Source organism: Phoxinus phoxinus (genome assembly GCF_949152265.1).
Source record: "Phoxinus phoxinus genome assembly, chromosome: 18".
In the NCBI taxonomy this organism is placed as follows: Eukaryota; Metazoa; Chordata; class Actinopteri; order Cypriniformes; family Leuciscidae; genus Phoxinus; species Phoxinus phoxinus.
Window position 1 is genome coordinate 8,629,657 of NC_136893.1, and position 16,201 is coordinate 8,645,857.

General features: G+C 37.7%; 1 protein-coding gene and 1 long non-coding RNA gene across 2 annotated transcripts; one reads left to right on the forward strand and one right to left on the reverse strand.

Moving 5' to 3' along the window:
- The first annotated feature begins 601 nt into the window (after positions 1–601).
- LOC306986120 lies at positions 602–11,689 on the forward strand. Its single transcript, XR_013794909.1, has 4 exons — positions 602–952; positions 1,037–1,195; positions 2,219–2,347; positions 11,601–11,689. It is a non-coding gene; the product is annotated as an uncharacterized lncRNA (long non-coding RNA).
- On the reverse strand, positions 5,784–11,888 carry tmdd1 (transmembrane and death domain 1). Its single transcript, XM_079589015.1, has 4 exons — positions 11,553–11,888; positions 11,060–11,179; positions 7,883–8,020; positions 5,784–6,155 (listed from the first exon to the last, which is right to left on the reverse strand). Exons 1-4 carry the CDS (start codon positions 11,752–11,754, stop codon positions 5,851–5,853), a joined length of 765 nt encoding a protein of 254 aa, XP_079445141.1. The 5' UTR covers positions 11,755–11,888; the 3' UTR covers positions 5,784–5,850.
- Between the last annotated feature and the right edge of the window lie 4,313 nt (positions 11,889–16,201).

Below are 16,201 nucleotides of genomic sequence, written 5' to 3' on the forward strand. Positions count from 1 at the left end.
TGCTCTAAGTGCTGAAATCTGAAATTTTCTTCTAAAAATGATATTTTTTTTATCAAGCTTGTATGTTTATGTTCAGGTATTTCACCTTAATGGCAATGAAAATTACCTATTAATTGTCATTAAAATGAAATTACTGAACTTAAATATACGAGCTTGATAACAATGCTCATTTTAGTAGAACATTTCAGATGCCACTTAGAGACTTTTGCATCTGAAGTCTTCATATATTGTTCTTATTTTACACTTGTCAAAAGGAGTAACCCAAAGCTTCTTGATACTCAAAAATACTCAAACAATTACATGAATATGACGAAAGTTTTAGTAATTTTTAGGCTACATGATGGTGGTTACACCACCCTCAGATTTTTTGAGTTTGCAGAAAATTGTATTACGCAGGCCTATACAAAAATGAAAGCAAAGGCTACGTTTCTAAAAAGTGACACATCTCTTTTATCATCTTAGTCTTTCTTTTAGTGCCTTATTTTAACCATATTTTTTATATAAAACAAATCTTCTTGGCGAATCCAGCGAGAAAAAATAAAACAAAACAGATCAAATATGATCTGCAGTGTTTATCTGGACCACTGGAGGGCACTGTGGTTCTGTCAAGTCAACCTGGAGAGCTTGAGTAAAACTTCAATGAAGAGACTCGTCTGTGTTCTGAAGGAAGCCGTCACACAACTTCGGAAACATACGGTTTAAAAAGTTAGCTTTTACATCACAGATGTAATCTCAACAGTATACGTGAGTAGGAGATGGCTTACAGACGGGATCTGTCTGTGTTAAATGCGCGTGGGTACCCGAGAGATGTTAAAGATGCAAATGCACAAATCAGGTAAAATCATCTAATGATACTAAACATTCCATGGAGACCCGATCGCTTTGGTGCAGGGGAGAAGGATGATGATCTAAGACTGAGGGGACTCAGGGGAGGGGGGAGCATGAAGCACAGGTATTTGAAATCCCCATTAAAGTTGAAGGGAACATATAGATAAAAAAAAAAAAAAAAACTTTGAAATGTTAATTTTCACAACAGTTACACACTCGGATTACTCATGGGATTACTCAAAAGAAAAGGCAAAAAGTACCCGGATGACTTTCTACTTCCGGCGAGATTCTGGAGTGTGCATATGGACACTTTACTGTCCCATGAGGCCACTGGAAAGGATTTATGAATGGCAATGAAGCGATGCAAGTATGTCCAGTTTACACTCATACTACACAGAGTCATACTATTTAGAACATACTTTTTTACATGTCGTGATTACTTATTCAAAATAAGTACCTACTCAAGAAAGTATGCAATTTCGGACGCAGCCATTCTGTTTGTCATGTGAGTTACGAATAGGTTGAATGAATGATTCAGTGACTCATTTATAACACAAGGTCACTCAGTTTTCACCATCTACAACCCAAGAACCCTATGAAATTAAAAGGCAAGAGTTTATTTGATGACTTAATGTAATATATTGTATTAATAATATAGACAAATCACACATAAATAACAACATTTAGAAATAAATGTTTAAACACATTGCATTATAGACATTTCTGTATGTCTTAAATTTGTCAATATATCTGTCTATTAAACCCCGGTTGAAAAACCATTGAGGAAAAAGCTGAATTAAGAGGATGTCAATCAATCATTCTCGACAGAAGAACATTGGTTTGATGTCCATCTGTTAAGAGCTTTATTGTAGAGATCATATTTGACATTAGGCTTGCTAATGGAAAGCACATGCTGTTAAAACGCTTTCAAGTCAGTGCAGATGCTATATTTTTTTTATATGATGTGACAGACAGAGGTAGTCTGTTCAATGTTGTTCCGATGTGAACCTAACAAACTTTAAATATGTCTTTTTATTCGACAAAACGCATTATTTTGAATGTTTCAAATAGGATGCTTACATCTATTTTTGGGCTCTAATGAATTATATTTTTTATGCTTCTCTTTTTAAATATCTCCGTTAGCATGTCACACAATGCAAAAATGCCTACTGTACATGCATCATCTTATTCAAAGTTTGGATGAGACTTTGTGAGAATGCATGGACGAGTCTGTTAAGCCATGTGTGTCTCCATCTGTTTTCATGCGCGTGTGAGAGAGACAGAATGACTTTTTTTGACATTTATATGTGTGCATGAGGGACAAACAAAAATAGTAGTTGTCAGAGAGAGTGGCAATATACTCATGTTGTTATGTATTTCTCTCTGACAGAGCCCATCTGCACCAAGGCATTGTCTTCATTGCGCTGTATAGATGAGTTTTTGGCTGCTTGCTGTGTCATGGCATTTCAACACCATCAGCAAATCATTACTGATCGTAGAGGAACAGGAAGACAGACATGTCAGATGTACTGTAAGATATTCTTTGTGTCACACGTCATTTTTTGTTTGCAAAGGCTGCATTCTTGCATTACAACTGGGAGGAACATAATGGACTTTTATAAGCGCGTTAACTCCAATACACTGCCGCTAGAGAAGCTTATTAGATACATCTGATTGGTCCATTGTTGTACTGTACAACAAATATTGAGCCACAGTTTCCAGTTTTTTTTTTTTTACTTGACCCTGTGTCTTAAACGCTGCAAAATACAGCAACATTTTAACCTCCTAGTAATATGATGATTGTCTTCTTTGTTCAGATTCTGTAACTATTTCAAAATGGCTCATGCTTCATATTAGCGGTCATTTAATGGCTGTTTAAATAAGAACTACCAATTTGGGTTGCTGAAAATGTTTAAGGGTTACTGCATGTTTAAACCTGCCACATTCACAATACAAGAAAGAACCAGCCAAAAGAAGCACACACCACAGATAAAGGAGCAAAAACTGCATTTAAACTTAAAGGGATAGGTCACATAAAATGAGAATTATGTCATCATTTACTCACTGGTATGGGGTTTTTTTTCTCTGTAGGGCATAAAAGATATTTTGAGATGGTTTTTTTTTTGTGTCCGTACAAGGAAAGTCAGTGTGGTCTAATCTTCTGGTCATACTGTTCAGTATGTCTTCTTTTGTTCCGTAGAGAAAATAAAAGCATACAGGTTTGGAGCAACGTGAGGGTGAGAAAATACAGACTTTTCATTTTTGATGAACTACTCCTTTATGTTCGGATTCAGTTGTGGCTCCTTTTTTGTGGTGTCGAATTCAGTGCACTTTTGGGTGTATGGAAACACAGTTCTTGTGTGTATATCATCATCAATGCATTAACTGGCAGAAGTAAAGATTCTTCTGCCTATTATAGCTATTGTATGGCTTTAGAAGACTTTTGAATACTGGAAGAACTGTAATGATTTGTTCAACTTTACGGCACTTATTTGAAATCTTGTCTGTGAAATCACCACCTATAGGGTAAGCAAGTTTGTTCCTAGAGAGCTACTGTCCTGCAGAGTTTGGCTCCAACCCTGATAAAATAAACCCTCACCTGTCTATAGCCTTAGTAATCCTGAAGACTTTGATTAGCTTGTTCAGGTGTGTTTGATTAGGGGTGGAGCTAAACTATGCAGGACAGTCACTCTAGGACCGAACTTGCCTACCCCTGTATACCCTTAAATAGGGCACTATTTGACAGGACAGCCTTTTGTAGTGGTGTCCGAAACCATAGTGGACATTATCGAGTGCACTTATTCAATCCTACAATGCACCGTAATAACGAGTGTTCAACCAATGGAAGAATCTGAAATTGCCCACTATTCCCTCGACGATTTTGGATTCAGCCTATGTATGCTCATCGCCTGGACTAGAGAATATCCGACTGAATTCCCGCATCTGACCTGAAGATGGCGCCCGCAGCTGAATCATCAATTTTCCAAACCGCTGGTCCAATGTGGCTTTAGCGTAATGTCATACAGGTATAAAATCCTTTTTTAAATTTATTAAATTGTTTAATTAAGGTTTATACATAGTTTCCATGACTACTGGAGCTGTCAGATTGCTAAATTTCAAATAATTATTAGCAAGCACAAACTATGCAAAAGCGGTAGCCCTTCTGGCACACTGTCCGAATTTGCTCACTCGTTCAAACTGGTCATGAAACAGCCATTACCCTCTGCTTACTCACCATGCATACAATTAATGAATATATAATGTATGAATATATACACACAAAACAAATGACCAAGAATACGTATGAAAGAAAAGCATACCGGTAGTAGGTTTTCTAGGGCTTACCAATGTAAATAATTAATATAATAGCTAATATATATATTTTTTTATTAATTTCAGACATAACTATTCCCAACTGCACATTTTAGAAAAATACTGTTAATAATTCACGGAGATAATTCTCATCTCATTTTTTATTAGAATGTTTCATCACCAGTTAAAATATTTCAATGACCTCGACGCTCAAATTGGACCTGAAAATTCCATATATGCATTTAATTGGAACTCTATGCAGAGGTGTCTTGACAGCCTCAGTTCTATTGTAAACGCTTATGTGTCCGAATAGCCACAAAAGGCCGCCTCTCTCCGCCTACTGACCTAATGCATTAACATTATAGCAAGTGCGCTAGCCAGACGGGATTTAAACTTTGTCGGATAAAGACCCAAGTTTGGTTTGACGAAAAACATACCAAGCACAATGTTCTCTCACCGTTGCTGATTTCTAACACACACTCACAGTGTTCGGAGTAGTTTTGCGGCTGTCAGAGCAGAAACGAAAGCTGATGTCTCCGTATGTTTTTCCGTCGTGTTCATCTGTAAATTGCGTGAGCTTATTTAATCCATTACATCGAAAGATCAGAAAAAGCCCATACATTTACCCACCCATAGACCCCCCTCGAAGAAATAAGGACAGAAGTGGTTGAAAGTGGACAAAAGACACGGATTAAAACACCAGTAAACGGAAGTGTCTCCCTCATCTTAACACCAGATGCAATCAGAACCTTAAAGTTTGAGTATGTGGCCTTTTGGCCCTCGCAGTGTTTTGAATATACAACACCTCCCCTCCCCGGCACTATAATTTGTTTAGATGTTGATTTATGAACTAATTGCCTATAATTGCTGCTTAGCACCACTATTAATCCATGATGTGTGGTTCCAGGAGCACATTAGTCTGGATTTGTATAATGAAGTAATTAGTTCAATTATAGAAGAAATAAAAGGAAAGAAAAAGGACGAGGATGAGGAAGGGGCATGTTTTTTTTTTTTTTTTAGAACAAGAGAAGCACTTAAATGATAAGAGAGACCCAGTGTGCGCGAGAGACACTTTGCTTGCGTATGAGCTCATTTCCTGCTGCATTGCTCATCTTGGTGAATTAGTTCCTTCTGTACTGCGTTCCAAACCATTCAGCGCTCTCTCCCGTGTGTTTTCATTGCCACACTCGCCCAGTCTCTGTCTCTCTGAGGTTGACGTACTGACTGCATTGTCTGCAGGCATTGTCATTGTTATTAGCCTTGTGGATTGCTTCAGGGGGCATGTGCAAGCTCAGGGGAGAAGAAGCCAGGCTGGATAATTAGTTTTTCCTCAATGCCAGACGAGCACACCGCCACTGTCGCGGACTGGAAACAGGAAGTGCTAAGATTGTCAAGGCAACAGCATTCCAGCGCAGCCTCCCCTACACACCATCAAATCACTGACAGGACAATGGCAGCAGTCCCGATGGAGGTAACAGATTGCTGTCATTATGTTCTGTCAGGTGCTTTATTGCAGAAACGTCTTTATGAGAGGCAGTGGGAACTGTCTGCGCTGAAGGTGTCTGCATAGGCGGTCTAACTATAGTTTAAATAGCACACTAGATGAGATAACAGCCAATAAGAAGGCACTTTGAGACAAGTAGCACAGGTCATAATCAGCCATCTAAGGCACATTTAATAATTAATTTCATACTGATGAACATGGCTTCATTATTGTCCTGAACATTCATTACTCGGTATGCGTGTGTCCTCTGGGTGACATACCTCTGATGATGTCACAACACTGAGGAGGGGACAGCAACAGGGTTTATGCTCAGACCTGGATTTGGTTCTGTTGCCACGGGATACATATATGCTAATAAGAAAGATGGCCACGCTCATGAGCAGCGCGATGGCAAATCCAGACAGGAGGCCGTAAAGTAAAGGCCATGTTCTGTCTAGCAGTTGGTGCTGATAAGGTGGCACTGGTTGCCTTTTCACCACCAAGTCCAAGTCTTTCCAGGTGAACCCTCTGGCTGTGAAGCAATCAGAGTTGTTAGCATGAGTCATTGATTTTCAGATAAGTTACAGTTGCTTATAGACAACTATGTTTAGTACGTTAAAAAAAAGATATTAATACTTGTATTCAGCAAGGACGCATGGACGCAATCTGATCAAAAGTGACAGTAAATACTTTTACATTGTTACAAAAAATTATATTGAAATAAATGCTGTTCTTTTGAATTTTCTATCCATCAACAGAGATCCATGATAAATGTTTCTTGAGCAGCAAATCAGCATATTAAAATGATTTCTGAAGAATCATGTGACACTGAAGACTGGAGTAATGATGCTGAAAATACAGCTTTGCCATCACAGGAATAAATGACATTTTAAGAAAACGGTTACTTTTAAATTGCAATAATATTTCACAATATTACTGTTTTCACTGCATTTTGATCAATTAAATGTAGTCTTTCTTAGAATAAGAAGCTTCTTTCAAAACAAATGACAAATCACTACTGGTTTCACAAACAGAGCTCAGATTAAGCCAGGATTAGGCCTTAGTTCAATTAGGACATTTAAGTAGCTTTTATAAACATGCCTTAGAAAAAAAACATTACTGGTGTGAAAAACAATGGCAGTTACATATTTTAAGATATATCAGTGCAAGTAGCTTTCATTCAAATCTACACTGTGTAGGATTTACTCCCATTTAGCAGTGAAATTGTATATGACTACCAACTGAAAATTACTTTCTAGCCCCTCCTATTCCGAGGGCGTTTTAACTCCTACGGTGGCCGTATTATCTGCCGGCAGTCGCGAGTAATCTCCCCCTCGCATTCGTCACGGTGCCACAGTGTAAGGCGAAGCTTGAATTTCCAGGTATGTCCCTCTATGGCTAATGTATTTTCAAGATGGAGGTGCAACAGGGCTGCCGCCATTCAAGCGACTCGCTCGTATGTATTCTGAATGGCAGATTCTACGCTTACGAGAATACTTGATTAGTTGGTGGAAGTAATTACAGATGAATGAGCACATATAATTTTGAAAGAACAAAGATTTTTTTTGCTAAGAATCAACTTCAACAGTGTAGCTTTAAAACAGCTCAAACATGCCTTTTAGTCTGGGACTAGGCTTAAACCTTGTGTGTGAAACCGGGGGTAAATATTGCCAACCGCAAACATATGAACATAATATTTAGATTTTTAAAAAAATAATAATAGTAGTGGGGCCAGTTCAGCAGAAACTGATACTAAGCAGACAAAATTGCTTGTTCTGAGATCCTCAGGTTTTTGACGTCGAAGACCCAAAATATTAACGCATGACCTCCAAGGTTTGTTCATCAACAACGCCTAATCAGTGCTCAGAAACTTGACGACTCCTAGACTAGGGCTGTCCAAACCTGCTCCTGAGGGCCACTGTCCTGCAGTGTTAAGCTCAAACTTGATTCAACACCCCTTCCCGGAACTGTCTAGTATGTAAGAGCTTGATTAGCTGGTTCAGGTGTGTTTCATTGGGGTTGGAGCTGAACTCTGCAGGACAGTGGACCTCCAGGAGCAGGATTGGACACCCCTGATCTAGACTAACATTATAAGAGGACTTCAGGGGGAAAAAGACTTATGTAATATTACCACTTTAAAATGTACTTGTATAATAACATATTTTATGGGTAGATAAAATAGAGACCCAAGAATACCACTCAAATGATTTAAAACACATCAGTCTTTCTATAATCTGTAAACTGTCTGAGGCATCTCACCCTGTTTTGCAGAGTACTGCAGAACCTCCTCATGATCTTCTGGTTGATGCTTCTCCATTTGGCTAACAAGTTCATGGTAGCCTTCCACATATCTCTGTATAGCAAGAGTTTTGTCCTGGTTGATGTTCTTACCCACCTCTGTTAGATAAAAAGCACATGCATTACTTCCGGTCCAGTTGTCTAGTGGTGACCGTTGTCTTTACTCAGGGTTTTTAACATGAATTCACTTCATTACTTGATGACAATAATGCTGGAGGCAGCTCTAGCAGCGGTTTATTTGTGACATTCATTTCATATTCGTACAAGACACCAGCAATTCTTGCAGCACATTAAGAAATCAAACACAGAGTAATAGCCTCCGTGAACGCCTTGAAATGAGATTAACTAAGTGTGCAGGGCCCAATAAATGTACCAAGCATAATGAAGCAAGAACAACTGAAGAAGACACACATGCCGGAACATAAGTATGCAATTTATCCAAGGTGCTGTCGCTGAGTGGCTACTGCTCATCATAGCCCGCCAATTAAAGCTCTTGTAATTGCGGCATTGTGCATTTCCCATACGCGTCAGTTTCTGTGTTTGCAGAGGAATCATTTTTATTTTCTGCAATGCACCGCTTTTGACTGAAGGATGTTCTTGGGCTGTCTAGCCTGTCATCTCCCCCCCCCCCCCCCCCTCTCTCCTTCCCTGTTTATCCCTTTCTCCCTTTAACGGAGATGATGAAAGGAACAGATGGCGTGTAGTGAAACTGGTGTCAGCTCCAGCGAGCCTGCTGTCATATCGTTTGCACCTTCTCATATCCGATGCCATTCGGCTGTGGAGTCGCCTGTACGCCGGACCACAATCACTGGCAGAGGAGTGACAGGGTGCAAAGTGCGTTCTATCAGAAATGTATAAAAATAACATTATGCAGTCAGCTGAGTTTCATCTTTTGGCGTGTAAGATGAATGACTGTGAATTAGCTCTGTGCTCGTTGCATTAGTGGTGTGCAAAAACAAAAGAAGAAGAGATGGAAAAAGTTTTGTAAAAGTTTTTGACAAACTTTAATGTTGGTAAATGAATATCATGTTAGCTGTGGCTTTGTAGGGGTCCTTAAAGTTGAAATATGTCGTTTTACTATGTTAAAATTCGGACTACCCTCTAGTAGTCAACCAAACATTACTCGACAAAACGAGGCTTAGTCGATCAAATAAATTTTAAATCCACAACGAACAGATTGTTAGGTTACACTTTATTTTAAGGTGTCCATGTTACAGTGTAATTATACAGTACGAATAGGGGTTGGTTTAGGGTTAGTTGCATGCAATTATACATAATTTATAGTTATTATTACAGTAACTACAAATAACAAGGACACTGTTAAATAAGGTGTTACCGATTGTTAACATGGATGTTCCATGTTGTAATTATAGTATGTTGGGTAGGAAATCCAAATGTTTGCTTATTATTCATTCTCAATCATGGCTTATCATTTGAAGCATGTAAGTAGTAGCCTAAGTTCACATGGTCTCTTGCTCTAACGTTGACGATAATTGTGCGCTGTAATTAGGCGCATATCCAAGTGTTCGTGCGGAGTATGGAAGCTAAATTATACCTTGCTTACTGCTTGACATGTTTAAATGAACATGCATTTCAGTCGGCACATCCACTATCCCGTTGAGATGATCGGTCAGCATCTGCGGCAAGCTTTACGTGTGCACTTGAGCGCTTCATTTATTATGGTTTTAGTATTTTTCTGTATTGTAGAACAATGTTAGCAATGTTACATATAAGATTTTTTCTTAGCCCTGAAACTCAAGCCATTTTCCCATGCTACTCTCCCAGTGTATATATATGTAAGTAATTAAATTAATATCATAAACGTGCGACTAGTCAACTAATGGGTTAAATGAACGACTACTAGTCTACTAGAAAAATGGGTCACACTTTAGTTTAGGGTCCAATTCTCACTATTAACTACAACTTTTGCCTCAATAAACTCCCAATAACTGCTTATTAATAGTTAGTAAGGTAGTTGTTCAGTTTAGGTATTGGGTAGGATGCAGAATATGGCCATGCAGAAATGAATAAGGCATTAATATGTGCTTTATAAGTACTAATAAACAGCCAATATCCTATATATGCATGCAAATAAATAACTAGTTTATAGTGAGAATTGGACCCTATAAACTAAAGTGTTAACAAAAAATCTTTAGTTAGGGGCAGCCTTAGTTAAAATACTTTCTTCTGCAAAGTAGAGCATTTGGTCATTTATAATAAACAAAAAAATCAAATGTAGAGAAATGTTTACGACTCTGAATTTTGGAAAGTGAATAGTAGACCCCTTAGAAACAACGATAAAACTCAACTATTTGATACTATTTTGTGTTTAATAAAATGAGAAATATAACACTAAAACATAAAACATTAAAAACTAAAATCAATCATTTTAATAATTTAACATGTGACTTTAAGCATCATGTTATAATGATATATAAATCATTTTTACATTATCATTTTTATAAGTATTACATTTAAGTGAAAGTTGGAGGTATACAGTAGAATGTAAAAAAGGATGGACAACTTCCTTCCACCAAACGAAGCCAAAATATCCCAGTAATTGTGATGACATCATTTGGAGCCCGAGTCCTGGCAGTGATCCTGAGGCGCACAGCTGTCAATCATGATGCTACACCCCAATTTTATAGCATCTAATAACTAACTAAAACCAAACGTATTGGTAAAACACTTGAACATACAGCAGTGTGATTAAAAACGACAGAAAAGTGTACTTGGATTTTTTAGTTTGGCTTGCGTCCCATTTGATTACATGGAGAGGGCGGGGTTCATGATCTATACTGAAGCCAGCCACCAGGGGGGCGTTTGAATTCTTTTGGCTTTACTTTTCAAGATGTGTGCGGCACACAACGGTAGTCTAAATGATATAAAATAAACAAAAATAGAGGACATGAGCATGCACAATTAAATATTCAATATCTGATCAATTCACACATACTTTATCAAAAATACGCCTAAATTTAAGAGCATCTATTATACGATATATTGTGCATCTCAACTCAATAGTGTACAGATTATTGTAGTATCAGTTTGACTGTTTACTGAGTGTGGTGGTGCAGTGCATGTACTGTGTGTGTGTGTGTGTGTATGTGTGTGTGAGTGTTGTTGTGTGCAGCCGACCTATGGCGATGTCAGTCCTGCCGATCTGTTGCAGTGCACGAGACAGCCTGTCGTAGTATATCTGCTTGCCGTGAGTCTGCAGCCAGTCCTTCAGCGCCGAACGACAGGGGGGCTTCTTGTCTGACAATCACACACACACATGCAAAATATCAAACGTGCTCCAGACAGGCAGAAGGAAAGCAGCCAGCTCTTCAGTTGTTCAGGCAATTAAACAATTCAATCATGTCCCACTACCTCGATAGATTTCATTTCTGATGAAAAGGTATTATATCAACAATTCGTCTGCTTGAGATGTCTCTCGAGTGGACCACTCAACGGCAGACTGATGTGTGCAGTGGAGATAAACAAATACATTTGGCTGCTCATGACCTCTTCATTTACTGCAGGATGTGTCTCGTCACACACCGCACTGCTGGGTTTCATTAGCATACAACAAATAAGTATCAATTTATTAGAGATGATTTAAACTACGCTTGTGTTTATCACGGTTTACCTGTGTGTCTGCGTCTTCTTGACTGCAGTAACTGGTTCCTTTCTGCAGATAGTCGGTCCAAGTGTTGGAAGATGTCGTCCTCGGGTTGAGTCATGGCCGAGATGAACTCCTCACACTCACTATCTGTCAGTAGCTCCACCAGACGCTCCAGCTGGTGAGGTCCAATGTCCTCGGCCACTGTGGCAGAAGAGGAAAAACACATTTCAACGTGTTGTTCCCCCCTCCTCTCTCAGGTTATTTGCACTAGAAAGTTGTAATTTAGTTTAACATGACCATTGTTCTATATGTAAATCACCTCTTTTGTGACTGACTAATCGTTTTGTGTGTGAAATGAGTAACCACGCCTCCAGCAAGTTTTTGATATGTAAATGTGCACGGTCATATTCTAATCTACACTTGGTTATGAATATGAATGAGTGGTCTTTTTGAAATGTTGGATGTTATCAGAACTTTGGGGTCACTTAATAAGATATGTTTTTTTTAAAAGAAGTCTCTCAAAGCTGCATTTATTTGATCAAAGATTCAGCAAAATAGTAGTATTGTGAAATAATATTAGAGTTTAAATTGTTTTCTATTTTATTGTTTTTTGAAATGTAATCATTACTCCAGTCTTCAGCGTCACATAATCCTTCAGAAATCATTCTAATATGCTGATTTGCTGCTCAAGAAACATTTATCATTATTATCAATGTTGAAAACAGTTCTGCTGCTTGATATTTTTGTAGGAACCGTGATACTTTTGTTCGTTTATTTATTTATTAGGATCCCCATTAGCTGATGCAACAAAATGCATCCGCTACTCTTGTGTGGGGTCCACACAAAACACATAACAATAATAAAAAAAATTCTCATGAAATACAAATACACATATATACATACACACACATAAATATACACACATACATACACATATATATACATATACATACACACATACGATATACTCTATCTACTAATATAGGCTAAGCTAACATAAAAAATTCCTTTATTTGTTTTTTAAAACCAATATTATTTTGAGTTTTAACAATATGACCTGGAAGAGAGTTCCATTCAACCAGCACTATGCAACACTGCACGTTGTTTTGAATTTGTTCTGGATTTTGGAATAATATATTTACCAACAACGGCATGCCTCGTTAGATATGTATGTAGAACTCAGAGTAAGTTGCCTATACAAACAGTCAGGAGTTTTCCATGCATTAATTTAGTTTATAAACCCAAGAAGTGATGCTTTTAACCTCCCATCAACCGTTAACCAGAATAGTTTGTCGTGCATTTTGTTAACATTAGCCCTTATTGTACAGAAAAAAAGGCTAAACGAGCAGCTCTATTCTCAACCCTCTGTAGTTTCCCTAAATTCTTCTTTGTAGTTCCTGACCAAATCACAGAACAATAATCTAAGTGTGATAACACTAGGGTCTGCAAAACATGTTTAGTTAAATATGGATTTAAAAACGAATAACACCTTTTAACTACAGATATATTTCTCCCCATCTTTTTCACCACTTCTTCTATATGTCTTGACCACGACAAAGTACAGTCTAAGGTTACTCCAAGAAGCTTTATTTCATGTACCTGCTCAACCGCAACATTATTTAGTACTAAATCCAACATGGGCCTTGTTTTTAATGAACATTTAGTTCCAAATAAGATACTTTTAGTCTTGGCTATATTTATGACAAGTTTATTATCAATAACCCAATTAGATACCATCTGCAACACATTGTTGAGAGCTGAAGGTAATGTTTTCTAAAGCTAGTGCAGGCATATAAAGTGTTACATCATCCGCATACATAGACACAGAAGCTCTTTTACAGACCAGAGGGAGATCATTCGTAAAGATAGAAAAAAGCAATGGTCCTAATGAAGACCCTTGTGGAATCCCACATGCTACAGACCTCACCTCAGAGAAGCTTCCATTGAAATACACCCTCTGTGTTCAAGTAGCTCTCTACCCATGCTAATGCAGATGGTGTAAAACCATAACATTTGAGTTTCCCTATACACTCTAAAAAATGCTGGGTTGTTTCAACCCAATTTTGGGTCAAATATGGACAAACCCAGCCGTTGGGTTAAATTTTTAAATTACATTTTTAACCCAACGTTTGGGGTTTGTCCATATTTGACCCAAAATTGGGTTGAAACAACCCAGCATTTTTTAGAGTGTAATAACAATCTATGGTCGATTATGTCAAAGGCAGCACTAAAATCTAATAATACTGCTCTGACAATATGTTGGTGATCAATATACTTTAACCAATCATCTGTCATTTGTACAAGAGCTGTACAAGTTGAATGTCCTTCTCTATAGGCATGCTGGTATTTGCTTAACAATTCATTCATAGTGAAATAACCTTGTATCTGGTTAAATATTTTTTTTTTTCTAAAAGTTTACTTAAAGCAGGTAACAAACTAATTGGTCGACTGTTAGAGCCAGAAAAAACAGCACGAGCAATTTTCGCTAAGGGAATTACCTTTGCTTCTTTCCACACTTGTGGGCACACTTTCCTCTCAAGACTCAGATTAAAAATATAACATATGGAAGTGGCAATGTGGTCTGCTACCATCCTCAATAGCTTTCCATCCAGGTTGTCCGTACCGGGTGGCTTATCATTATTAATAGACAATAATAGTTGTTTTACTTCTTCTCTTGTCACTTTTCGAAATTTAAATGAACAGTTCTTGTCATTCATTATTTCTTCTGATATACATGAATAAGTTGACACAGTATAATGTTGGCATTTTCTGCCTTAGTCTACAAACTTTATCAATGAAATAATCATTAAAATAATTTGCAATGTCTACAGGTTTAGTTATAAACAATCCTTCCACTTCAATCCATGATGGGGTCAAATTACTCTATCTACCCATGATATTATTTAAGGTGCTCCAGAGCTTTTTTCCATCATGTTTTATACAATTAATCCTAGATTCATAGTACAATTTCTTCTTCTTTCTATTCAGGTTGGTGACATAATTCCTGTGACATGTTCAGGATTCTTTGATGAATAGTAGGCCTACGTATTTCTTAGGGACATGGTGTTTGGAAAAAATCTGAAATCATGGGAGAAAAAAAAAATATTTCAATGCTTTTGTGTGTTTTCTATTTAGGGGCTCCGTAGAATAGAAAGTTCAAAAGAACAGCATTTATTTGAAATGGAAAATAAAGCAATAAGCCACGCGAAGCCGTGATTTACAGTGAATTTAGAACAGCTAAGGTGGAGTGCCTAAAACCCCCTCAGCTGTTCTATATTCACTGTAAAACACGGCTTCAGGGGGCTTATTGCTAATAAAACGGTTACTCCATAAAAATTATTCATTTTAATATTTATTTTATTCATAAAATAAACGCCAGCAACAAAAAATATAACGTTATAACACATTTATTCCTCCAGCGCCAAGCAATGTAGTTCCAAAGAGGTTGCCAAGCAACACATGCAGCAACAAAGAATCACAAACGGCAGTTGAGCAGAAATACTAATGTAATGCGGTCACAGATGTGTTTGTTGAGTAATTTACAAGAATCAAGGACCGGAACTATCCGTTTTATAAATCTTTGTAACTATGTAAAAGTCTTTACTGTCACTTTCAGTCTAATTAAAGCATTCTTGCTAAAAAATAAAAGTAATTTCTTTCGAAACAATCTATCTGGCCCCAAACTTATGAATGATAGTATACACTTTAGATATATGGGTAAGAGAGAGAATAACTGGGTAAAGCATGGAAATTTCTTTTTCTTATTAGTTAAAAAAATTACTATTTCTATCATATTTTTTTTTACATTGTGTGATTGGTTATAGCAGTAATGAACACTCTGGAGGAGGAGCACACACGCCAGACATGTTCTTCAAACTTCAAACAGCTGTATTGCAACCGAATGAAATGTAATGCATTTTACAGCACAAGCGTTTATTTTTTTAAAGATTTTTTTTTAACTAGCCATATTAATAACATGACATTTATGATGGCTTTTCAACATTTTATTCAATGGATCAGTTACGTTAATGTCTTGAGATGCGCGCACACACACACACACACACACACACACACACACACACACACACACACACACACACACACACACACACACACACACAATGTATACATACAGTACCTGTATCACGCTTCATGGCAGCTGTTATGATGGCAGCTGATACCATCCTTTGAGGAATGTAACGTTATAGAACAGCTGTGAAAATCATGGGAGCGGCAGACGCGTGACATTGTGGGGAAGAGGTGTAATCAATTAATGGGGATGTGTGATAGGAGACGCATTTCCCTCTCTATCACTGTCACCTTCAGTGAATAAGCCATCCTCTCATGTCAATACCGCACAGCAGGTGGATCAGTCACACACAACTCTGTGTCTATTCATTATTTGCATCTGCTGTAAGCCATCTCCACTTACCTGTATCGTCAGCGAGACTTGGGCTGAAGAAAAGGAGGAGGAAGAAGCTGAGCACCAATTCTCGCATTGTAACTGAAATCTTTGAGATGGCAGTTACATCTGTGGGTCTGTCTTTATTTTCAAACTGTCCGGAATTATGAGTCGTCATGCGTGGAATTTGAAACTAAACAGTCTGTTCTGTTCTGTGGACAAATGGCTGTATTTGGCCGGTTTCTGCTAAAGGAACAGCCAGTGCTGGAAG

Bases quoted from the DNA above. Each gene is read 5' to 3' on its own strand.
- tmdd1 (XM_079589015.1), bottom strand. From the start codon at position 11,754: ATGTGTTTTTCCTCTTCTGCCACAGTGGCCGAGGACATTGGACCTCAC. The intron at 8,021-11,059 runs GTCGGCTGCACA...TTTATCTAACAG, and splicing joins CAGGACTGACATCGCCATAG to AGGTGGGTAAGAACATCAAC. The intron at 6,156-7,882 runs GTGAGATGCCTC...ATTGCTTCACAG, and splicing joins GCAGTACTCTGCAAAACAGG to CCAGAGGGTTCACCTGGAAA.